The sequence below is a fragment of the Aquarana catesbeiana genome, linkage group LG07, assembly GCF_042186555.1.
Source record: "Aquarana catesbeiana isolate 2022-GZ linkage group LG07, ASM4218655v1, whole genome shotgun sequence".
In the NCBI taxonomy this organism is placed as follows: domain Eukaryota; kingdom Metazoa; phylum Chordata; class Amphibia; order Anura; family Ranidae; genus Aquarana; species Aquarana catesbeiana.
The window spans coordinates 191,908,476-191,934,557 of record NC_133330.1 but is presented as its reverse complement, the minus strand read 5'-3'; the positions used below and the strand labels follow the sequence as shown (position 1 = coordinate 191,934,557).

Here is a 26,082-nt window from a genome sequence, read left to right as displayed (position 1 = left end):
TGCCTGGAAGAGGGAAAGTTAAGGAGCTACCCCGGCTCTCAAGGTTCCAGCGGGAGGTACAAAGAAGGGTTGCCTTGGTGTGGGGCTATGACTATCCTTATATCCCAACCCAGACCATGAACATCATTGATAGCTCACAGGGGAAGTGGAAGGATGATATGGTTTGGGATTTTCTGCATGTTCCCAAGCCGCTCCGGGTGCCAGAGAGTGAAGTCTGAGCCCGGTGCAGGACATTAAACAAGAATGGAGCTTGGTACGTGCCATTCACAGACAGGGTCCTGGTTGTAAAGGCAGGTCAGCCTACCAGGAGCTATTCAGTCTCAGTCAGAGGGGGGGGGATGTTCGGAGGAGGTTGCCGAATCCCCGGTTCAATGTGTGAGGAAGGACTGCTGTGTAGTGCAGTCCACATGGAGCCGGCCACCAAGACTGCAGAGGGCAAGGCTTGGGTGGTTTTCCTCAATGACACTTTGTTATTTCACAGAGACAGCTTTTGCCCGAAACCCAGGGTGCCTGATAGGAGGGTCAATTATCATGGACACCAGGGTGCACTGTCTCTGTCAAACCCTCCTGCTACCTGACAGTCGGGAGGGGCCCCTCCAACTAGGAGCAACCAGAAGGTTTCAATTTATTCTATTTGAATTTTGGTGTGTCTGTTTAGGCTACACTCTGCAGGAGGTCTCTAAGGCCTTTTTCACACTGACGATCCGTTCAGGTCCGCCTGTCAGTTTTTCAGGCGGACCTGAACGGACACTCCATTGAGGTCTATGGAGCGTCGGATGTCAGCGGTGGCATGTCCGCTGACATCCGACCCGCTCCGATCCGAAAAAGTGTGACGGAGGAAAAACCTACTTTTCCATCCGTCTGCAGATCGGATCAGGTGACGACGGACTCTACGGTCCGTCGTCATCCGATCCCCCATAGGGGAGAGCGGCGCTCTGACAGGTCCGTCGCTGCACAGTGTGCAGCGACGGACCTGTCATCTGCCTGCACAGCGGGGATCGACGGAGCGATTCCGTGCTGAGCAGAGCAGGCTCCGTACACGGACACATCCGTGTGAAGGAGCCCTTAGATTCCTTTTGAGGGAGTGACAGTCCTAGCAGGAAATTACATGCCACTTCTGATCTATTTGAAAAAAAAATGTGTTTTTATTCACCCAGTAGAGGATGATAACCCCCTCTATCTGGTGAATAGTGTGCAGTGTATAGTTAGTATATAGTTAGACTGTGTGTGTGTTTTGACCTTCTCTTAGGCTCGTAAGAGATGGGACGGCTGTCCATCTCCATCGTGGGATTACAGATGAAGACCTGTGGTAGGCAGAGTATTCCTCCCATGGGAGCAATGCTCTATCTCCACTCGTATTGAAATAGCTACAGGGACCTGTAGGCTGAAATGTGAGTATAAAATGTACAATGTAAATATATGAACAGAGTGTATATACTATATTTTTGTACTTTTTTACAAAATTCCCCTTACAAGTTGTTACCCTTTTCCCCTTCCAACCAAATTTTATTGGATGCCCTTTACTCCTGGGACCAGGAGGTATTTTTGTAAATAGTTTTCCACAGCTGAGGACAGCTGTGATTTAGGTAGGGGGTGAATGTAGCACCCTCTACCAGAAGGTACAGTATGTGCTAGTAAGGGTTGTTTTACTAGGTTTGCTCAGCACAGGCAAATTTAGGCAGGCCTATGCTGCAAGCTAGGCCTGTCTGTTTTGATCTTGGGGCTGGGAGTGGTTAAAGTAGCAGTGGGTGTGACCACCTGTGCTCCAGTTCTGAGGCGCCTCCCCTGCTTCCAGGGAGAATGTTCTGGAAGAGGAGGCTGGGCCTAGAGCTGGAGTGGCAGGCAGCACATGTGGGAGCCCTGACCAATCCCTAACTGGCATTGGCAGGGGGTGGGCCTCCTATATATGCTGAGGTCACATGTTGCTGGGTAGGAATAGTCGACTGGGTGACGTGAGGAATGGAGTGCTAGACAGCTGCAGGAGCACACCCCCGTCTAGGGGGGGTGTAGCGATCGCAGGAGGAGGCCTGGGGATAACTGTGAGGGAACATTGCCTCTACACGGTCATTGGCAAGGTCTCTGTCACCACACGGTCGGTGGCAAGGAACTCCTGGAGGGGCTGGAGAAGCTGTCGGAATGCATGGTCCGGACAAGTTCCTCATCAAGGACTCAGGGCTGGAAGGTCAGTGAGTGTTACCACAGTGGATGGCTGGAGCAGCCAGGGATTCTGTAAGGGAACTCTGCTTCTACCCGGTCACTAGCAGAGTCTTTATCATGCACACGATGGATGGTGAAGAGTCCTGGATCAGAGAAGAGACTGTGGGGATGTGTGTCAAATCAGTGTGGCCGGCTGGCACATGGTTTGCAAGTTGGACTGGCTGGGAGCAGTAGTCCATTTCTTAGAAGATAGACTTTAACCTACTAGGCCTCCGGGGAGAGGTTCTGCAGGACTCAGGCCTAGTAGCAGTGAGTCACCAGAGTCAGTAGAGGGGCTTATTCAGAGTGAGTTCTTCATACCCATTAGAAGAGGATGTGTTATACCTTAAACGTAATTACAAGTTGTGCAGGAGGAAACCAAGTGTGCAAGAGGAAGCAAGTTTGGGCAAGTGGTGAAGAGAACTAAGACCGGTACTTTTACACGGTCAAAAGTGATGTTTCTGTCCCTCACACGGTGACGGATGGAGAACTCTTAGGAACAGTTGTCTGCATGGAGATGCAGAGGGAGCAATAATCTGCAGGGAGCTGCAGGAGAAGATTTTTACTTAGTCAAGTATGCACATTCAACGTTCAGGCTCTAACTATGATCAAAGTAACTAAAATCTGTAAATATGATGACAATAATTAATTCTATGGGCATCCCATAGCCCAATCCCTATCCAAGTTGTACCCCCCCCCCCCAATAAAACTACAAAAACAAAGCTTGCAAAAGACTGTTCATTGTCTCTGGAAAGGATGCATGAAGTCTGGCAGTGGGGTGATTTGGCGGATTGTTTGTCAGTAGTCCTAACACCATGGCTACATATACAAAACACACTCACAAAGATAAGATCATGGTTGTCCTAACTGTGAAAGGTTAAGGGAATCCGCAGTCCCGCTACAGGCTCTCCTGCCCCAGCCAAGGGCTGAGTGCATGCCTGTTGAGCAGCCTCAGGTGTAGAGAGGCAGATCCGAGGAACCACCATGCAGAATCCAGTGCAGTTCCCATTCACCGGTGTCCGCCGCCGAAAGCGACATCAGCAGATTATCCGATATCACTGTTAGGGGTGGACACCAATGGATGGGCCCTGGACTGGATTCTTCTAGATTGGCGTTGCGTCTCTCCACCTGAGGCTGCTCAACATGCTTGAACTCAGCCCCCACCTGGGGCAAGAGAACCAGTGTCGGCACTAAGGATGTCCTAAACCTTTGTCTATCATGCCACCCATGATCTTATCTTTGGGAGTATGTTTTGTTTATTTTATTATTAAAGTGTAAGTTCCTCTTTACAGAAAAATCTGTAAAGGTGAACTTACAAGTTTTAACCAGTGCTCAGCCAGACACTGATAGAGGTCACAAGACTGCTAAATACTGCTGATGAGAAAAGGTATTTAGTTTATATTTACTAAAATGATTGCATCTCCATGTTCTGTGTATGACCAGAGTCCTGGGTTCAGTAGATATTGTTGTTACATTGCAGAGCTAGAGGCGCAACTGCTAGAGTCTTCAGCCTATGACACTTTGGTGTGTTGAATGTCTTCATGTGCCCCCCCCCCCCCCCTTCCAAGCTTTAACAGAACTAGTGACGTAGCAGCCCGGAGAAAAGGAACCAAAGTGAGAAAACCCAGACATTCGACATTTGTGTCGCATGCTGAAGACTCTAGCAACATCTCTAGCTCTGCAAGAGATTGAAAGCTGGGTGCAATGGAGGTGTTAATGGTATCATAAATATATCTTACAATACTTTATTTGTAAACCATTTTAAGGGGCAAAAGGAGAAAACCTGAGCACTCAGAACACACACTACTGACACACAGTCAGTATTTCTATACCATTGCATGACAGATGGGCTTACTTTTTTATTATAAATGCTTTTATAACCACAGTTCATTTCAGGAATCTTCTTCAATTACTACAAAACTTAGAGAACCTGAGCTCCCCTCTATACCAGAATCTACGTTTTTGAAAGTTTCTCCAAAAGAATTTAATAGATCCTCCATTTCCTGTTGATTCTCATAATCAAGCAGCTTAGGGACAGCTGTAGAAGTTATATAGTCTTTAGAACCTTTTTGTTGCTTCAGTAGCTGCTCTCTATCCTTTTCTGAGTTTTTAAAACCATCAGTATTGGATTTTGGTCTTCTTTGGGGTCTTTCGGGGGACTGGCCCTATAAATCAGTGAAATAAGGAAAAAGTGAAATTAAAGACTTAAAAGTTTAAATAAACCTAAAACACTTTCAATAATAATACAGTTTGGACGAAAGATTTATCGCCATATCACGAGTGTTGTGGACATAATTTAAAACTGTAATTAGGTGGATAGCAGCCAGGGATAAAATATTATAAAAAAACAAATACATACTAGATGTATCCATGTACAAGAAATGCAAGCCAATTAATGTGGCGGCTTCTTGTTCATCAGTAAAAATTAAAGTGGTTCATGTGAGTCAGAACTTGTGGCAGATTTGTGGGGGTTAACTCTAAACATAAGTTGGACAATGTAGCACTTTATGTATCTAAACCAAGTGGTAGTAAGAATACTTGTCCACTGAGATTTCATTCACTTAAAAGGGGGTATACTACCTTATCAGCAACCCTGTACTAGGAAGAAATTCAAGCTTCTGTCTCTCTACGTTGCAGCAGATGTAGGGCACAGTCCTATCAATTTCTCTTTGGGTTTTTCCAGGATGGCCTCATTTTGATGTACCACACAAGAGTCCTGGGTATTTAAATAGAGTTTCCAATGTTTAATGCATGAGGCATTCTCTGGCTGGTACCCTATCCTTCCACACTGCCAGAAGGTGTTGTCTTGGCTCCTCAAATTCTGGGTGGCTCCGCATTTAAAGCATTCCTGACCTGAACACCCAAACACTGTCAAATGAGGAGAAGGAGGATGATGACGACATTAACTGGCCAGCTAGAATGGAGGGACAAAGTGACAGGGGAGTGAGGGGAAGGTGATTAACAGGGAGGGAATAGTTTTGACTTTTATAAAACATATCACTTTGCCCTGACTGGTACAATTTAAGTTAATAGATCAGTTCTTGAAAAGTCAATATTGTTGTACAGAGTATTGAAATCATGCTCTGGAAGCTTCTTGTTTGCAGCAATAGCTTTGCTTTTATGGAGCATTAGCAATGCATGTCTTACAGCATGAGAAACATGAAACAGGAACTGAATACAAACAAGTGCACTGAACTTAGATAGACGGTACATCCTGTTATTACATTACCATAGAATACACACTATAAACCTGCAGTGCTACCTGCTGGATAGATATAAATGCATACACTATATAGTTCACAGTACTTTACATTACATGATGTTGTCCTTCCAACACCCCTTCTCAACAGCATGCACTGTCAAATTATTTTCAGCTTCTTCTGGAAATAACTATGACGTGCCTTCAACAAAGGCTTGGCGAGTGCATCAGCAGTCATCTCCTCTGATGAGCAGTATTGAATGTCAATAACAGCCTTGCTCTTGATTGTCCCTCAGTAGGTGATACTTGACGTCAATATATTTGGTCCTAGGATTGACCCTTTCTGATTGCATAAGCTTTATACATCCCTGGTTGTCTTCAAAAATGGGAATTGGTTTTAACATATCTATCCTAATGTCCACAAAAAATTGAGGAATCCATATTGCTTCTTGACACACGTGTGCTGCTGCAATGTACTCTGCTTCAGTTGAGGGTAGAGCGACAATTGTTTGCTTTCGACTAGACCAACTTATGGTTCCTTCCCCATATTTGAAGATGAATCCACTTGTGGATTTGCGGTCTGTGCAGTCCCCGGCCCAATCAGCATCCACATTTCTGACCAGTTTTGGATTGGATGTTGCTGGTAACCGTAACTTTATCTGAATTGTTCCTTTGAGGTACTGCATCACTCTTTATTGTGTTCCTCCAATCATGCTGACAGGGAGCTGCGACTTTCCTGCATAGTATGCCTACTGCTGCGGCTATGTCTGGTCTTGTCACAGTGGCAACATATAGCAGCTTACCGATTGCTCTGTGATACGTGTCATTGTTGAGTACCAAGTTTTCTTCTTCATTGCTCTTTTGATAGCCTGGTTCCATAGGAGTTTTCATTCCTTTGCATCTTGGATATGGAATTGTTCCAAGATTTTGGAGATTTACTGAGATTGGTTGAGAAGATAACTTCCATTTTCTCTCTCTATTTGGATTCTCAGATAGTAGCTAATGTTCCCTAGCTCTTTCATTTTAAAAGTTTCTTTCAGCTTGTGAACTGATTCTAACCTGTTTTGAACAAGAAGGGGGTTACAATGTCATCGACATAGATAAGGATGTATATCCATCTGTCTTCTTGATTCTTGGAGTAGAAATGGGGGTCTGCTTTACTTCTTGAGAATCCCTCTCTGGTAAGTGCTTTGTTCACTTTCTCATTCCACATCCTTGCAGATTCTATAAGACTATAGATGCTCTTCTGAAGTTTACACACAAGGTTGTCTCCTTCCTCAAACCCTGGTGGTTGGTCCATGTATTCTTTATATGTCTCCATATAGGAAAGCATTTTTAGCGTCTAGGTGTTTGACTTGCATGTCCTTCCCGGCTGCAACGCTAATAAGCGCTCTGATGGTGGCGTGTTTTATGATGGGAGCGAATGTTTCATGGTAATCTTCACCTAATTTCTGTCAGTAACCCTTGGCAACTATTCTGGCTTTGCATTTGTGGATATTCCCTTCTGTGTCTGACTTTACTTTGAAAGTCCACTTACTTCCTATAGTTTTGCGGTTAGGAGGGAGATCTGTGAGTATCCAGGTTTTATTTTCTTGAAGTGACTAATTCTTCTTCTTCTGTTGCCTTTCTCCATTTATTAGCTTCACATTTTGGCAGTTTTTCTATGTTTTCCCAGGATGTTGGTTCAAGTATGCTGTGTGTTTTGACAGTGTATGACAGTTTGCAGGGTGGTATCCCCTTTGTAGTCCGAGTGGATCTTCTGACTTCAGGCAGTTCAGCAGGATCTGGTGGGGAACTTGATTTAGGCATTGCGAGTTCCACCTCTTGTTCTGACTCCTACACAGGTTCACTTTTGTCGACCTTTTCTTCTGGTTTGCTTGGCATATTCACTTCACAGCTTTCAGGGATCGGTGTTTCTGGTGATGTGCTCTCACCAAAATAAACAATATGGCTAATTGTCACTTTGTCTGTCTTTGGGTGTAGGATTCTGTAAGCATTAGTTTGCTCACTGTAACCTACTAAAATGCCCTCTATGGCTCTGTTCTCCAGCTTGGATCGCTTTTCACTTGGAATATAAGTATATGTTTTACATCCAAACATGCCGATATGCCCTATGCTAGGCTTTGATCCATGACACATTTCGAATGGAGTACTTTTAATGGCTCTTGAGGGTAGTCTGCTCTGTAGGTAGGTTGCAGTCATGACTGCTTCTCCCCAGTACTTGTGAAGTAGGTTGGCATCTGACGACATGCATCTGGCCATTTCCATAAGAGTGCGATTTTTCCTTTCTGTTACACCGTTTTTTTCAGAAGTATATGGTGCGGTTGTCTGGTGTACTATTCCTTGTCTCTTCAGGTATGAGGCTACTTCTTTGCTTATGTATACTCCACCATTGTCGGTGCGTATTATTCCTGGTTTCTGTTGGAATTTGCTTCTAGACTAGGCAACAAAGTCTTGAAGTTTCTCTGCTGTTTCATTCTTGTGTTTCATTAGATAAGTAGTTGTGTACCTGGAATAATCATCAATGAATGTCAGTAGATATCTTTTCCCGCCTGATGCGGGAGTTTTCATTGGACTGCATACGTCACTGTGTATGAGCTGCAGGGGTGGGTAGTTTTTTTTTTGAGAGGTCTGCGGAAGGGGAGCATGTGTGGCTTTTGCTTCAACACAGCACTTGCATTTCATGAGCACTTTGCAAGGATTTATTGTCAAATGTTCTCTTTATAATGTCCTGTATAGCTTCTGGACTTCTGTGCCATAAGTGAATACTTTTGCTGTGTAGGTCGTTAGACTATATTGGCTTGCTGGTCTGTGGTTATGAGCCTGTATAGGTGATCATCCAGTTTTCCTTTTGCAAGGATTCGCTTATTATTGTGAATTGTGCATTCTTCACCCTGAAACTTAACTGAGACTGTTTGCAAAACCTTTCACTGATGGAAGGCTGCCTTCTAGTTCTGGAACATACAGCACTTTACAAGGAAACTGCTTGCCTTCTTGTGGTGTAATGCAGTTCAGGAAGCCCTGGTCTTTACCTTCTGAAGTGATGCTTTGTCTGTTTGCTAGGAAAACTGTGTCTTTTGCACTGTAATCAATGTTTGTGAAGAAGGTCTCATCGCTAGTCATGTGGCCTGTCGCTTCTGAGTCTATGCACAAGCCACGTGGCTTGCCGCTCTGTGTCACTTTAAAGGTGCCACTCCATGATGTGTCTGCAGTTTCCTTTATGGCTGCTTTGACTCTTTTTTTGTGGATAGCTTTAGCTTTTCACTGCTCAGCTTTCCAGATAGAACAGATATTTTTTAAGTGACCTGTCTTTTTACAGCGAAAACAGGCTCTGCTTTCTTTGTTGTACTTTGTGCCTTTGTACAGCTTAAGAACTTTGTAATCACGGTGCATATTTTCTTTCCTTCTGTCATATTCATCAATTAATTTCCCTTTGACATATTCCATCGCGGGTCTGGTTTCTAAAGCCTTAATAAGAGCTGTATATGTCTCTGGAAGACTGCAGAGGAGCAGGGCAACAATATTGTTATTAGGGTTGTCCCGATACCGATACTAGTATTGGTATCGGCACCGATACCGAGCATTTGCCCAAGTACTTGTACTCGGGCAAATGCTCCCGATGCTTCCGCCGATACTATGACAGTCAGCGGTGATCAGCGTGTGGGGGAGTTACAAGCTTCTCCCCCCGCGGCTTTAATGACATACAGCGGTGATCGGTGCTTGTAACTCCCCCACACCCGATCACCGCTGACTGTCACCTCATCCTCCTCCATGCCCCCTCCGTTCCTCTGTCCCCCTATGCTGTTCCCCTCTGTTGCTCTGTCCCCCTCCATTCCGGCGTTCCGCTGTCACCCTCCGTTGTTCTGTCCCCCTCCGTTACACTGTCCTCCTCCTCTGTCCCCCTCTGTTGTTCTGTCCTCCTCCGCTGTCCTCCTCCGTTGTTCTGTTCCCCTCCGTTACACTGTCCTCCTCCTCTGTCCCCCTCCTCTGTCCCCCTCCGTTGCTCTGTCCTCCTCCACTGTTCCCCTCTCCGCTGTGTGAATGGACAGAGTCAGCTGACTCTGTCTATTCACATAACTGAAACATTGTAATCTCCTGTGATTACGATGTGTCAGTTTATGAATGGAGAGGAGCCGCTGTCTTCTCTCCATTCATTCTCAGTGCAGCTGAGGCTGCAGAGAAAGGGACTGGGGTATCTCTATCCTCTGTCTCTTTCTCTGTCTCAAAGGGGAGATATCAGAGGTCTGTTAAGACCCCTGATATCTCACCAAAGCCCCCCAACAGGGCTGATAAAAAAAAAACAAAAAACACACATATTGCAATAAAGAATAAAAAAAAATGATTGTAAAAAAATAATGAATGTAAATAAAAAAAAAAACACACAGAAACCGTTCACCCCCTACCCCCCCACCCCCCCCCCCTAAAAAAAAAAAAAGCAAAAACAAAAAAAACCACTGTCACGTGACATTAAAAAAAAGTATTGGTAATCGGTAATCAAGTATCGGTAAGCGAGTACTCGAAAAAAAGTATCGGTACTTGTACTCGGTCCTAAAAAAGTGGTATCGGGACAACCCTAATTGTTATCTTTGATGTCCTCTCCGATGGCACACAGCTGCTCTATAATCTCTAGCATAGCTTTCACGTGGTCACACATATGCTGGCCTTCTTCTAATCTCATCTTATAAAGCTTTCTTAGTAGAAACAGCTTACTGTTGAGGCTTGAACGCTCATGCAGTTTAGTAAGGAAGTCCACATGCCTTTTGCCATTTTCTTCCTCTAGTAAGCTTAACCTGTCTATCTTTCCTGTCCCAGTCCTCCGTCTCCCCATTTGTGGGTCTGTCTGTATTTACCACTTGCCACAAGTCATACTTGTTCAGAAGCATTTCTAGTTTAAACTTCCACAGCTGGTAATTGGCATTGTTCAGCTTTGCAATTGCAAACTTCACATATGAAGTGATTGCCATCTTTCAGTAGCTTGTATACAGTACTCACTGTAAAATTCTTTCCAGTGCCTGGGTGCCTGCTGGGTACGCTGGGCCCATATAACCTGTTGTGCAGAGTATTGAAATCATGCACTGGAAGCTTCTTGTTTGCAGCAATAGCTTTGCTTTTATGAATGATTAAAGCTGAGTTCCACCCTAAAGTGGAACTTCCGCTCATCGGATTCCTCCCCCCCTCCGGTGTCACAATTGGCACCTTTCAGGGGGGAGGGGGGTGCAGATACCTGTATAATACAGGTATCTGCACCCACTTCCGGGTATAGCTAGCCGCAGACCCCCCGCCCACCCCCCGTTGTGTTGTGGGAAATACACAGTTCCCACAACACAATGGGGACCAGTGTAGACGCGCAGCGCGACTCGCGCATGCGCAGTAGGGAACCAGGCAGTGAAGCTGCAACGCTTCACTTCCTGATTCCCTCAGTGAGAATGGCGGCGGCAGCACCCGACGATCGAGGGATGGTTCGGTCTCGGGTGCCGACATCGCTGGACCCCGGGACAGGTAAGTGTCCTTATTTTAAAAGTCAGCAGCTGCAGTATTTGCAGCTGCTGACATCTAAAATTTTTTTTTTTAGCGAAACTCCGCTTTAAGAATGCATGTCTTACAGCATGAGAAACATGAAACAGAACCTGAATACAAACAATTGCACTGAACTTAGATAGACAGTACATCCTGTTATTACATTACAATAGAATATACACACTATAATACTGCAGTGCCACCTGCTGGATAGATATGGTATAATGCATACAGTATATAGTTCACAGTACTTATTACATGCTGTTGTCCAACAAATATTATTTTACACAATTATTGATATAATATACATGCTATTCATTCATGACCAGAGTTTTGTGAAAGCCCAGGGTTCCTCCAAAGGTTGCTAGATGTTTTTGAGCAGTGGTAAATATGACTGGTTTCTGTATATTTTCAGGGCCGATGTCAAATAGCTAAGCTATCTGCATGACACCAGTGGAGCCTCTACTGTACACTTGTGCCTCAAACAAGTAACCATTGACATCAATGCTTTCATCTGTCTGTAAGCGTGACATTCTTTCCACTTTCCAGTGACTCCCTAAACAAGGTCATTCTTCCTCCTAATAAACATAGATGTAAGGGGGTTTTTCACTACTGACCATCAAACTAAGGTGCCCTTCTGCCACTAACGTAAGAGAGCCCTTCTCTCATTGACTATGACTACCAACTTAAATTGGTTGTAAACCCTTACACACCACTTTTACCTACAGGCGAGCCTATAAGGCGGCTTACCTGTAGGTACTGGAAATATCTCCTAAACCTGCACGGTTTAGGAGATATTTACCATATACCCTTGCGCCGACATCATCAGCGCATGCACGCTTAGGCTGGCCATACATGGGTCGAATTTCAAAAATCTTATCTAAGAATTTTCGTTTGAATTTCACACCATTAGTGGGCTGCAGCAACAGCAGATTTTCGTGCAGCAATCAAATTTGAGTAATCGGGCATGTTGGAAGTTTTTTGAAAAACACAGATTTTCTAATCAATGATGGAAGAATCGTGCAAGAAATGTAATAGAAAAAGGAATGCACATGAGTGCAAGAAAAGAAAATTCCCGGAAAGAAAAGAAGATTCCTGGCCAAGAATATAATTTTTCTGTAGCAAGATGAGGTGAAATTGAAGGCTTGGTTGGTCGAATTTAGAAAATCAATGGTGGCACCATCGGATCAAAAAAAAAAAAAATAAATAAAACGCACAAAATTTCTGAATTTGGAAAGAAAATTTGTTTGGAATTTGACCATGTATGGCTTGCCTAAAAAAGGGCACGATAGTGTCGTTTCTATAAGGCCAATGCCGTGACCGTCTGCTCCCGTGCGCACACGGGAGTGATGTCACGTGACTCCGGCCAGTCACAGCCGAAGTCCACGGCCCCGGAAGATGGATGTGGCCACCAGCAGGGACATTGGGGTCATCGCGGGCTGCGTTTGCAGGTAAGTGGAACATAATGGGCTAGTATGAGATGTTTACAGGGTTTACTTCCTCTTTAAGAGAGCTCTTCTCCTACTGACAACAAATGTAAGCATTTTTAGCCTGAAAATGTTAAGGGTTCCTTAGCTGTAAAATAGGTGAGGAAGGCTGATAAATTTACTGTGTTAAAGTATTCTTGTTGCCTTACAAATATGTGTAAGGCATTTACTTGACCAGATGACAATACTTACACTGGACTGTTCTCGATTAGGTTCTTGTCCTGGTCCTTCATCGTTAACGTGTGCAATAGGTACCTCCTGAACACCAAAACTTAAATTCAGGTCTTCTAAATTCTGGGGCATGTGCTGTATTTGCAGGTTTTGTTTTCTGTGGAAAATCTTCTTGAAGCATTTCTGCATTTCTCTGAAGTATGTCTGCACAAGAAATAGTTTTAGCAGTGTTTCGGCTGTGGTTATTACATGAGTGCCAAAAGGTTATCTACTGTTGAAAGTTTATTACTATGCCAAAGTAAGCCAACAAACAGTAAAAAGTTGGGTCATTTACTATGCACTGTATAGAGATATGAAGAGATATTACAATTACATTGCACGTAAGAACATTCCCACAAATGTCCATCGCTATCTGAGAGCAGCCGCCAAGAAAATGTAAAAATGAACAAGAGATATGCTTTTTGGAATTGATATAAACAAACAGACAACATTTTTATTTCAAAACCAGATTTAAAACCAAAAGTTTTATACAGTCCAGAATGGATTTGACTTTAATTACCATCTTCTAAAAAGAGAACTGTTGTACATGCATATGTTATTTTATTCTGAAACCTGCACTGAAAAAAAATGGACTCTAGTTGTAACTAAGCAGAACAAACAGATGGTATCAGACACTTTGAAGAAAAAAAAAAAAAAGCTTTGCAATTTTAGGCTGTAGGCTTTATTTCTTAGGGCCAGTTCACACCACATACAGTCCAGTGCATTTTTTTTCTGCATCCAAAACGCATGGAAAGTAGGTTATATGGTTTCCAGTGGCATAGTTCACACCAGTGTGTTTCATGCTGCATTTTTCCCTGTACTGGACTGTGCTAGAACACGGTAAAACAGATCAAAAACGCACTGGAACGCATGAAAAAACGCATTACAAATGCACCAGACCCTAGTACAGTGAAAAAAAGCCAGGAAAACAGAAGAAAAAAAGCATTTGGAATGCATAAAACCATGCATCCGGAATGGATCTGGAGTGTGTTTTTTGTGGTGTGAACCAGCCCTTAGTGTGTTTACATGAAACCCTTTGCTGTTGAAAGATTTGAAAATATTTATCAGCTATTAATTTATTCAGTTGCAACTGTGGTCATTTACCTACGTTTACTACCTTCTCTATACCTAATGTTCGTGCAGCATCCCACCACCACCTGAACTTCCCTCCCTAGAAAAGATATCTTCCTAGTCATACCACCCCCCTGGACAGTCACTCACAAACTCACCCACTTTTATTCCTCCACCCCAGCTCACCCAGGACTTATGCCCCGTACACACGGTCGGACTTTGTTCGGACATTCCGACAACAAAATCCTAGGATTTTTTCCGACGGATGTTGGCTCAAACTTGTTTTGCGTACACACGGTCGCACAAAGTTGTCGGAATTTCCGATCGCCAACAATGCAGTGACGTCAACCACGTACGACGAGACTAGAAAAGGCCAGTTCAGAACCAAGCGCGGCACCCTTTGGGCTCCTTTTGCTAATCTCATGTTAGTAAAAGTTTGGTGAGAGACGATTCGCGCTTTTTCAGACTCGTGGCTTTCAGATCGTTTTCTGCGGTTCAATTTGTGCTTGTGGGTTTGTATCTGCTCTTCAGTGCGTGCAAGCAAGTTCCGCGTGACTTTAATTAGTCATTGTGTTCTTGTTCGTTCGTTACTGTTTTTCAGGTCGCTCTTCACAGGCCTTGCTGTTCTTCAGTGCGTTCTGTTACTTCGTTCTGAGCAGCCGACCGTTTTCTAGCCATGTTGCGTATGCGTACTCCTCGAAGAGTTCATGCTGTGCGGGGGGCTTGGTGTTGGGGTCCTGACCTTGACACAAGTCCAGTCCATGAACAGGTTGGGGAGGAGTTCATGGACCAAGAATTGGTTGCTTCAGCGTGGCCAGTTCTGTCACATGCCTTTGCTCCGTGAGATCCATGAGAATAATCCTGATGATTTCAGGAACTTTCTCAGGATGACGGACCCCGTATTTCACCGTTTGTTGGCTTCGCTGACCCCCTATATCAGCAGGCAGGATACCTGCATGAGGCAAGCCATCACTCCGGAGCAGAGGCTGGTCGCTACTCTGTGGTACTTGGCGACAGGGAGAATCCTGCAGGACCTTAAGTTCTCGACAGGCATCTCCCCCCAGGCTCTGGGGATCATCATCCCAGAGACCTGTTCTGCCATCATCCAGGTCCTGCAGAAGGAGTATATGAAGGTAAAATTTTTATCCTTTAATATCACATTTTATTGTATTTAATGTTTGCTAAGATATTGTATTTCTTTCCTCATTCCCTAATTACCATGATTGTAATATGCTGTGAATGTCCCCTTTGTCCTCATGCATGCTGGATTTTTATGTACCGTATTTATCGGCGTATAACACACGCCGGCGTATAACACGCACCCCAAGTTTAGGAGGGAATTTTAAGGAAAAAAACTTTTAGGAGGGAAGTTTAAGGAAAAAAAACTTACATTTAAATGCCCATCAATGCAGCCTCATCAGTGTTCATCTGCAGCCTTCTTAGTGCAGCCTTGCCCCAGTGTCCAGAGCAGCCTTGTCAGTGCAGCTTTGCCCCAGTGCAGAATTGTCAGTGCAGCCTTGCCCCAGTGCAGCCTTGTCCCCAGTGGTCAGTGCAGCCTTGTCCCCAGTGGTCAGTGCAACCTTGTCCCCAGTGGTCAGTGCAGCCTTGTCCCCAGTGCCGCCGACATACACAAGTTTAGTGTGTATTTTTAAATATGGCGCCGCGGAGTTCGGAGGGACTCGGCAGCGCTCGTTCAGCTGAACGAACGCCGCCGAGAACACAGTGACTGGGCGGAGCCGAGATACACATAGCCGAGGGTTCTCGGCTCTTCTCGGCGCCGTTCACAGTCACGCCCAGTCCCTATGATGGACATAACAGAGGTCCAATGGCGGGACTGGGCGGGACTGTGAACGGCGCTGAGAAGAGCCGAGAACCCTCGGCTATGTGTATCTCGGCTCCGCCCAGTCACTGTGTTCTCGGCGGTGCTCGTTCAGCTGAACGAGCGCCGCCGAGTCCCTCTGAACACCGCGGCGCCATATTTAAAAATACACGCTATGTGAATGTCGGCGGCGATCGCTCCGATAGATCACAAAAATAGCGGGGATCGGCAAATAACACGCACCCACGATTTTCCCCTGATTTTAAGGGGAAAAAAGTGCGTGTTATACGCCGATAAATACGGTAATTATTTTTTTAGTCCTTCATACATATCTGCCTTCACTTACCTCCCCAACATTCTCTCCTGCCCCTATATTCACCTCATGTAGTCACTTAACAATGTATTTTATCAGCTCCATAGTAGTGCTTTACCCCAAACACCCCCTAAAATGTTTAGAAATGTGATTTGTGCTTTAAATTCAGGCAGAGTGCCAGAGGCTTTTTTTTGTAGTGTCCCCAAATCATTTTTCTAAACCCTCCCTCCCCCCAACTGCTAAGTCAGCTGATCCCAATTCTCTATCTATCCTCAATCATCTATCTGCTGACTTTGCCAAACCCATACACACTATACCCATCTCTTTACTGGTCAGATTTATGGATGAATCCCCCAAAGCATGTAGTGCAAGGTCCTGCCTGTATACTTTCCAATGGTACTGTTTAAAGTTTTTGTATTCTATTATTATCTTGATAGGTAATAGCAGAATGTCCAAATGTCCTCAAATGTGTACAGTGTGTATTTATATCTTTGTATTATGACACTTCTTACCTGTCCAGTGGGCTGCCAATAGTGTAACTAAGGAGGGGCTGTTCCAAGTAATACCCTGTATTTAGGCATTCATCTCTTAATGAAGTGAAGAGGGTTACCTGTCCAAGATTCCACCCCCCTATAATGTTAGAAATGGCCCATGAGAGGGGGGGGAGGGGGAATATGATAGGTGTACCTTATACTTTGATGTTAATTTCCCCTTAATAAATGCTATCTGGAGGTTGGCCAAGAATGTTTGTGCCTAATCTGCATGCCATGTTTATGTTCAAAAATAGTAATTTATTTTTGTTTTCCTCAACAGTTTCCTTCCACGCCACAGGAATGGCAGACTGTGGCCTCCCACTTTGCCCAGCGGTAGGACTTTCCTAACTGCGGAGGGGCAATTGATGGGAAACACGTCCACATCGTCCCACCACCCAACTCGGGGTCGTACTATTTCAACTATAAGGGGTTCAATAGTATTGTGATGTTGGCGGTGGTGTCGGCTAATTACAACTTCTTGTATGTGGACGTGGGGAAGAATGGCCGGATGTCCGATGGTGGAGTCATCGCCCAGACGGAGTTCTACAGGCGTCTCCAGAATGGCAGCTTGGACTTGCCACCTCCAGAGGACAATGTGGAAGGACTCCCATTCGTCTTCGTTGCAGATGAAGCATTTGCGCTGGGGGACCATCTTATGTGGTCATTCCCGATGAGGACCCTCACCCCGGAACAGAGGGTTTTTAATTACCGGCTGGCCAGAGCCAGAAGAGTGGTAGAGAACACATTTGGAATCATGGCCAGCCAGTTCCGCCTATTTCTGACACCCATCCATATGGCAGAGTATAAACTTAATCATCTAATCCTGGCGTGCTGTGTTCTCCATAACTTTTTACGCAAACATTCTGCCAACTATGCTGGCTCAGTTGGACCTGAGGCCGGAATTCTACATGATACAACCCTGACGGCGCTTGAAAGTGGCCGTCCTGGCTTGCCCTCCCTGAGTGCCCGTGATGTCCGGTTAAGATACCTTGAGTTCTTTGCGGGTAGGGGGGCCATCAATATGCCAGACAATTTGTGAAGCATTTATCAAATAAAAAAAAAAAAGCTAATCTTTGGTGACATTTACTGCTTGTGTTTGTTTTAGCTGACCCTGACAGCAATGTGGGGAGTCCTGAAAATGGCGTGATTGTGTAACCTTATACAAAGCACTGTTGGGTGTTATTTACTAAAGGCGTAGACACTTTTTATACTACAAGTGCACTTGAAACTGCACTGAAACTGCACTTGTAGTGCAAAGAGAATTTGCCCTTAGGAAATAACCACCATTTTCTCAGAAAACAGCAATTACATCACCACAAAAGTGTTGTAGCTTTGAGACAATAATCCACACATTCTTGATTAACAAATTTTTTAATACCTGCACAATCACATGTGCATTTAGAAAAGGTTTTTAAAACAAACCAACATGTTTGTTGTATAACAATTTTTGGGGTGGCATTATCAAAAATAGAAATGTCCATTTACGATAAAACAGGCCTGTGTAAAACCAACAAGAAAGACAAAAATCTTGAACTTACAAAGTTCACATATGGTAAAACTTGAAGGCAATATCAGACATGAGTATTTAGGAACTGTGTTTGATATTGCGTTCAGATGGGGTGAAGTCACCCCTTGAAAAGCCAAATTTGGAAGATGCACACCAATTTACGAATGTCAAAATGTGCTAGCTGCCATCACGGGGGATCAAGGGACGTGTTTTGTGGGAGCAACCCCTTCCTCACCGCTACTTTATTATTGAGGAAGGGGTTGCACCCCCAAAACGCATCTATTGATCTCCCATGATGGCAGATAGCACATGTTGGCACACTGTGTGCATCCTCCAAATTTGGCTTTTCGAAACATCGCTCAAAAATTTTTAAGATTGTAGCACACAAAAAAGAAAGTGATTTTGTGGGGTTTTAAATTCGCCCCAAAACATCAATGATGTTATTATTTTTTTGAATAACATCATTGATTTTTTTCTTGAGGTTTTCCAATTCCAAATTACACCCCATGATCTCCCCGATCAGGATCTGGGCACTTTCTGATGTGAAAGGATCTCGATCCATAACATCACGATCACCTAAAAAGAGAGAAACCAAACAAAAATAGGTATCAAAAATCTGCCAGCATCCATCTCTTACTTGAGTCTGTGGTCGCAGACACTCACCTGTTGTGGTGCCAATTTCCACCACATCTTCTTCCTCCTCCTGCTCAGCCTGTGTTTGGGGTATTTCCCCTTCGTCCAGAGGTGGGGGGTCTCTGGTCTCCTCGGATGAGGGGTGTCCTCCGAGTCTTTTCTCCCCTATGTAAAACAAAAATGGTATAATTAGCACACAGATATTTGATGGCAGAACTATAAATAGGAAACATTGCTTGGAAGTGGGGTACAATTGTCAATTTTAGCAGAGTTCCAAGATGTAGCTTTTTTAGTGTCCTTTGTCAAGCTGCAATACTTTACCTGTTTTGTACAAGCTTTACAGATCGAGACCCCCCTATAGTATACACTGGAGCACCTGTGTGCCCCCCTAATAAAAATGGTGTTCTTGTGTCCCACACTAGTGCTCCAGCGTCCAGATGTGTAAACAGTTACTGAGTGTCCTCTCCTTACACAGAATCTAGTTTGCATTTCATTCTAGTAACAAAGCCATCTACACAACCAAATATTTTTCATACAAGTAGGCCCTAAAAAATGTAGGAAAATGCATATGGCCTAAACAATGGTGTTTCAGAGGCCGAAATAAAAATGTTTGATACGAACGAATAATGGGCTCATAAATATTAAAATTGCCATTTTAAACTGTACAACAATTAAGAAAAGCATATGGAGCAGCACAAACGTAATAAAGACAAAAAGAATAGGAACACAGCACAACTACTTACTTTTTTGCAGCACTCTCCGGATCTTTACTGTACTGCTCAGGCTCTCTTAATTTCAGGTCCGACCACCGCTTCCTGAGCTGATCTTTCCATCGTCGTACCCCGAAATTCCGGTGCAGACTTTTGACCACTTTCGCCATGATCTTGGCCTTTCTGATATTGGGGTTGGGGTAAGGTCCATACTTTCCATCATAGTCGGCCTTCTTCAGGATGTCCACCATCTCCAACATCTCCCCAAAGGACATATTTGTGGCCTTAAATCTTCTCCTTCTGGATCGGGACGTGTCTGGATCCGGGCTTTCCTCATCCTCCTCCTCGTTCCTGTAATTAGCACGCACCTGCTGTGTATCCGCCATGTGCTCTTCCCTCACTGCGCAGAATGAAAAGGGGCGGGGAATAGACTAGAAAGAACGTCAGGGGCGGGCGGAGTTACACACATGCGCAGTGTGTATAAAGCGTACCACACGTGCGTATTACGTACGATCTGTGAGCGGAGGAAGGAGCATTGGAGGCGCCGATCGTAAGAACGAAGGCAAGAGACATACTTGTGCCTATACTGCTTCTACATTGAGGCCTATATTGTGACAAGATTAGGAGAGTTTGGCCTGACATTAGGGTTTGTCTTGTGTTGTGTCTTGCAGTGAAAATGGATATCTTTCAAGATAATGACTTCATGGCAATATTCATTGACATGTTCAGGGAGCTGCCTTGTCTGTGGGAGATCAACCACCCACATTACAGGAACCAAACAAAGAGGAAGGCAGCGTTGGATCAATTGTTGGAAATTGTGAAGCAGGTGATCCCCATGGCAGACATCACATATTTGAAGATCCTAATTGGTGGCCTGAGGAGCACATATGTAAGGGAGCGCCAGAAAGTCCAGGATTCGCAGAGATCCGGAGCAGCAGATGACATCTATGTCCCCAGGATGTGGTACTATGACAGGCTGCATTTTCTGGCAAGTCAGACTGAACCCAGGTCATCACTCTCCAGTCTTCCTTCCACGCTTCCTTCCCCCCCAGCTGAGGCTTCTGACGCCCAACCTGGGCCTTCCAGGCAGCAACATGTGGAGGAGCCCAGATTGAGCCAGGTATAGCATTCCTCTAAATATTGCTGGTTGTCCAATCAATGATGTTAACTAGATGTTAGTTTGGAGTTCTAATTTATGATTGTGATTGATGATGCAAAAACTAAAACCATGTCCCTTTTTCATACACAGGGAAGTCTCAGCCAGGTGGCCGGGCCGAGCAGGCTGCCTGATATGCCGGTCCCTCCCCTACACCTGGAAAGAGAAAGTGGCAGGAGGAGGAGTACCCTAGAGGAGGCTGCCATAGGCCTCTTTTGGAAGGCTACAGAGGCCCTGGGAGCACCACACACCGTGGAGGATGACTTCGCTGCCATCATTGCCTGTAAAATGCAGGATGGAGGAGGGACAACAACTCATGTGTGAGTCCTTAATATTGGAGGCTCTTAATAAGGAGATGAGGGCCCAAATTACATCTGATACACACCATTGTGAACCCACACATGGTCCTCCTCCTCCTCCTGCAGGTCCTCCTCCTCCTCCTCCTTCTCCTCCAGGTCCTCCTAGTCCTCCTCCTGCTCCAGGTCCTACTCCTCCTCCTGCCACATCTCCAACAGCAGAACCACAGCGTGGAAGGAAGCGTGGAAGGAAGACCAGAAAGTGAGGACCCTGGATCCAGTCTGGTCGGCCAAAAGATGCAGCCTCTTGTGGTACCACAGCCTGGGGACACAGATGTCATCTGCTGCTATCCGGATCTCTGGGACTTCTGGACCAGACTGCCCTCCCTTACATATGGACTCCTCAGGCCACCAATTTTGATGGTCAAGAATTGATGTCTGCCCAGGGGGGTCCCAGGCTTCGCTAATTTCTCCTGTTTATCCAGCGTTGCCTCCCTCTTTGTTTGGTTCTGAGCCCTTAATAAAGGATTTTTGGTTTGAATTATACTTGCTTATGTGTGTTTTACTTCAAAAAGGACAGTTTGTTGGTGAGGATTAAGGTACATTTGAAATATACAATGTGAAATTAACAAGGGACACCAACAACAAACAATCTCCTTGAGATTAAATAATAAAAGATATCAATGGTGTTGTGGTAACTTGACACACAAAACACACACAAAAATATTCTGGAGTAAAACTAAAAACAACATTAGCCTTTGAAAAAATACAAACATAAAATCTAAAAGAAAAATGGCTTTAAATAAAAAAAAAAAAAAAAAAAAAATTATGTCAGATGTGACAAATAACAATATATTCAGGGAATCCCAAGAAAAAAAAAAACAATAAGTTTGTGAGAAGTGTGTGAATATGAGCAACAAAACTACTTAATTCTTGTCACATTATAAAGAAGAAGAGAGTGCGCTGTATTAAACCATTTTTAACATTGCAGCGTGACGAAAGTGCTGTATCCATTGCGAACGCTAATTTTACCAGACCAAGCTGTTCCGTGTCGGAATTTCTTCTGAGCATGCGTGGCACTTTGTGCGTCGGAACAGGCCACGCGATCAGATTTTGTTGTCGGAAAATTTTATAGCCTGCTCTCAAACTTTGTGTGTCGGAAAATCCGATGGAAAATGTCCGATGGAGCCCACACACAGTCGGAATGTCCGACAACACGCTCCGATCGAACATTTTCCATCGGAAAATCCGACCGCGTGTACGGGGCATTAGTGTAATTTACTCCTACCACTTCACTCCACAAACGGATTAAATCCCCTTCTACCTGGAAGATGCTAATCTCTCCCTCCAAGCAGTGCCATCTTAGAAGGATCATGGGCCCCTGGGCAAAACAATGCACTGGGCCCCTACCAGGGAGATGGTGACCTGCCGTAGCAGGTCATCCCGCCCAAACAAGCAGCAGCCTGAGTTGCCAACCTCCCACAGATTTTTTTTTTTAACTGACAAAAAAGGGAAAAGTATTATTAGAGTACATATTTTACTGGCATTCTAAACTATGATGGAAACTCGTTAGAATTAAACCAACCAATGTTTAAACAATGCACACCTGATGGTTCACAAGTAAAACGCTGATACCTCCACTGCGCTTCTGAATGAATCCCATGAATAAAGTCGGTTGTGACGAAACATGTCCTGGCGTGGCTATACGGCAAGGAACTGAAGCGTGACGTAGGACACGCTGCATCGAATGGTGGAGGCTTGAGACTAGGAGTGGGTGAGACTGCACAGCTGACACACTATCCTGGGTCCGCCGCTACCGCTATAGATCGATTTACCAGTGCATGAAGTTTATGTTGCGATTTCCTTTGGAGTGGTTTTGGCTTGTTTCAGTTTTTACACATGTGAGTGCAATGGTGTTCGATGATTTAAATTTTTAATACATTTGCTGTACTTTATCACACTATTTGGAGCATTCTTTCATGTTCATGTGGAACAAACACTTTAGGAAAAGGATTTGTGGCATTTACCCTTGCTATTTGGAGATAATATTTTAACTCCCATTGAGTGTGGGTTGAGGCCAGTTATGTCGAACAAGAGAGTGGGAGGCAATTGCAGCTGGTGAGTGCAAATCTTTAAGTGGGATTAGAAGCACAAGCACGGAGGTGTGGTGGAAGATCACAAAGAACAAAGAGATTATATGTTTTTTTTAGACCATTCATCTGAATATTTTCAGTTTATGAACTTTATGTCAACACTTTATTATTTTCACATCTGTCACAGGGTGTGCTGTTTTGTTTAGTATGTGACATGTTGTGTTTGCTCACATTGTTTTTTATTATTATTTGCTAGATCACATTCACATTGTGATTGATATTCAATAAGGGTATTATTGTTAAGTACTCACATTCATATATAGTTTCACTGCTCTTTCAGGTTCATCATTTTTTTTTTCAGCACATATTTTATTTGAGCGCTACTATTTATTCCACTTATTTTAGAGGTTTAACTTCAGTCACACAATGTTTAAACAATATTAATACTATGTAAATGTTACAATAAAATATACAATGCAGCTCTCTCTTCACCACAGTAACTTAATTTAAATGTAATTGCATCAAATAAGTGATGGTGGAACCCTCCCTCATATCTATGTGGTGTCCTATAAACCCAATATACAGTACAAGTTATAACTTTCAAACAAATAAAAATTTGAACATATAAAATTGCAGTATATTCATGATGGTGACACCCCCTATTGTAAGTGGAGAGTTGTTTTATCTCTTAATGTTACCATCAGTTATATATTGCCATTTGTTATCTAAAATCTTTTGAGGGGGTGTCCCCATCACTAATTTACTGCAATTTAATATTTGGATTTTTTTATTTGTTTGAAAGATATAAAGTTGTATATTTGGTTTATATAACACCACATGTATATAGTATTCAGAGGGAGGGTACCACAATCACTTCTACGATGAACATAAATTTAAATTGAGTTACTGTGGTGAAAAAGGGATCACAGCATTGAGAAAGAGAAAAAAGAGAAAAAAAGTTTTAGTTTTGTGATACTAGGATTCAGATTTTATTGAATTTGGCTGAAGTAAGCTGTCTTTTTGTTTATTGGAAATTCAAATAAATTAACTCTTGTTTTAACCAAACTGGCTGGCGATCATTCCAGAGCTACCCCAGATCTTAGAAATAACAGACTCTCAACCCCCCCCCCCCTCCCTCCTCCCTCACTCTCTCCCCACGTATCCTTTTTTTAATTTTTATTTGAATTTGTTTTTATTTCTATAGCACAGCATACCTATGTAGACAATTGTCTTGCTCTGTATTATGTGAATTCAATTTTTTTCTGTTTCCTAGAATGTTCATTAGTTCACTTATTTGGTAATCCCTTTTGTTTTGAATTTAAAGAAAAGCCTGGAGCAAAAATAAATAAAATAAATAGGCGTAGGGCTGGCATGACAAGTGAAAAGGGGTACATGGATAATACAGAGGCTGTGATTGGTAGAATATAGTGGGAGGGGGTAGCAAGTTAAGAAAAATGAGCTGGCCCCTCCCCCTGGCACCACAGCATGAGGGAAAGTTAGAGGCAGCAGGGACATGGCCAAGGTGGAAAAGTTACTGGCCCATCTACAGGCGGAAGCAGCAACACAGGGCCCAGGTTGGCTTCAGGAGACACTGGGGCCAATGCTGGCACAGCCAGGGGCGAGTGCAGGTACCGGGGGGGGGGGGGGAGAATGATTCGGCGCGAGCTCGGAGGTCTCGGCCTCCAGAGCGCTTCTCCCTGACCCCTCCCCCAGAGCTCAGCGTCATCCAGGGAGACCCCTTTCGGGCCCTCCTGCGAAGCGCATGGCTTTGCACATGGGGGGGGGTCCCGAAAGGAATCCCCCCATAGACGGAGCTCTGTGGGCGGCCGTTCCGGTAGTTCGGGATCGGCCACACAGCCCGCACGGCAGATGGATACGGAGCGAGTGGGCCCCGCCCCTGGCATGACGTCAGCGAGGACAGTGCCTCAGCGAGGGAGGTCTTCAGCTGCGGTCACCGGGCCTTCCACCTCCTCGGCCGGCAACCTTCACGGGGCCACACAGGAGCAGCAGAGGGGGGCAGCAAGTCGGGATGAGGGCGCCAGGGCAGATGCAAGCCCCACCCCGGTCCGGGGAGGTCGTCACAGAAGTCCGCAGGTGGGTCTGGAGCGCGGGAGGCGGGGACAGATGGAAGTCGGACCCTCAGCATCCAGGGCTGAGTCGCCTGGAGGGCCATCTTCAGAGGAAGAAGAGTTGGCTGTGCAACGATCGGAGGGTGAGCTGTCAGGGTCGGAGGATGATCGGGTTCCCCTGAGAAGATCGGCGGCGATGGAGACAGGATGGTTGGCTGGTGAGACTCGTCCTAGGCAGCCCGGTAAGTCAGCTTTAACCTCATCTTCTATGGGCCAGTGTGGTGGGATTGATGAGGTAAGCCACAGGGGTGGGCCTGATATGGGTACTGGGGTAGCTGCGGGGCAAGGGGGCTCTCAAGGGGATGCTTCCCAGGCTGGCTCGGCACAGGGGGCCGCGGTTGTGGGGTAGTCAGACTTGCTGGCGGTACTGAAGGAGTTGGTGGGCAGATTGGAGAAGAGTGATGGCACCTCTGCCAGCCCGCCGGCGGCGTGGGTCCCGCCTGCAGGGGGGGGGGGGCGGGGTGTCCCTTACACCTAAGGCGGTGATGGCGGTTCCAGCAGTGGTGTAAAAAACGGAGCAAGGGCAGCGAGCATCTGGGAAGGCAGCAGTGATGGGGGACACCGAGTAAGCAGGACGCCGTCCATTTAGCAAATGCTGCTAAATGTGAGTTTATGTATGTTTTGAGGGTCCACTAGGGGTGCATCTGAAACCGGAGGTACGGGAGAAAATTTGGAAGGGTGAGTACGTTGAGATTTCCTCGCTGCTGGCGTTGGAAAAATTTAACCTGGATAGGGTGAAACCAGAGGAGTCCAAAAAGGAGGATGAGGAGAAGCGGAGGTATCGGCTGATTCCGCGGACGTTTACTAACTGGTTGCAGGCATTCGCCATCATGGCAAGCGTAATCGGGGAAAAGAACACTGAACATTGTTCGGCGCTCTTTTGTTACCTGGACGCAGCAGGGGAGGCACACAGAGTCTACGGGGCACGGCATTGCTGCAGTATGATGAGCAGTTCAGGCAGCGGAGGGAGATACGTCCGGCGTTGAGATGGGATCATAAGGACATCAGTTTATGGATGCACTTGATGACTTTGGCGAGGGCTCCGAGGTAGTTTTTTTCAGGGACGGGCCAGTGGACAACCGGCCGGGAAGAAAAAGGGGGTCTGTTGGCAGTACAATGAAGGTACCTGCAGGTTTGGGGGGGCGTGCCGATACAAGCACAAGTGTTCCAGTTGTGGAGGGGGTCACAATCTGTCCAGATGCTTCAAACACGG

At 45.0% G+C, this 26,082-nt stretch overlaps 1 protein-coding gene across 2 annotated transcripts in view; it reads right to left on the bottom strand.

Moving 5' to 3' along the window:
* Positions 1-4,030: 4,030 nt before the first annotated feature.
* The window catches only part of LOC141103390 (uncharacterized), a 200,358-nt gene continuing 178,306 nt past the window's right edge, over positions 4,031-26,082 (bottom strand). For both annotated transcript variants that reach the window (XM_073592919.1, XM_073592918.1), the window contains 2 exons: positions 12,592-12,774; positions 4,031-4,361 (listed from right to left, as the gene is read on the bottom strand). In XM_073592919.1, the coding sequence (XP_073449020.1) occupies positions 4,089-4,361; positions 12,592-12,774 (456 nt within the window). In that variant the 3' untranslated portion in view covers positions 4,031-4,088. The remainder of the gene's footprint in view (positions 4,362-12,591; positions 12,775-26,082) is intronic.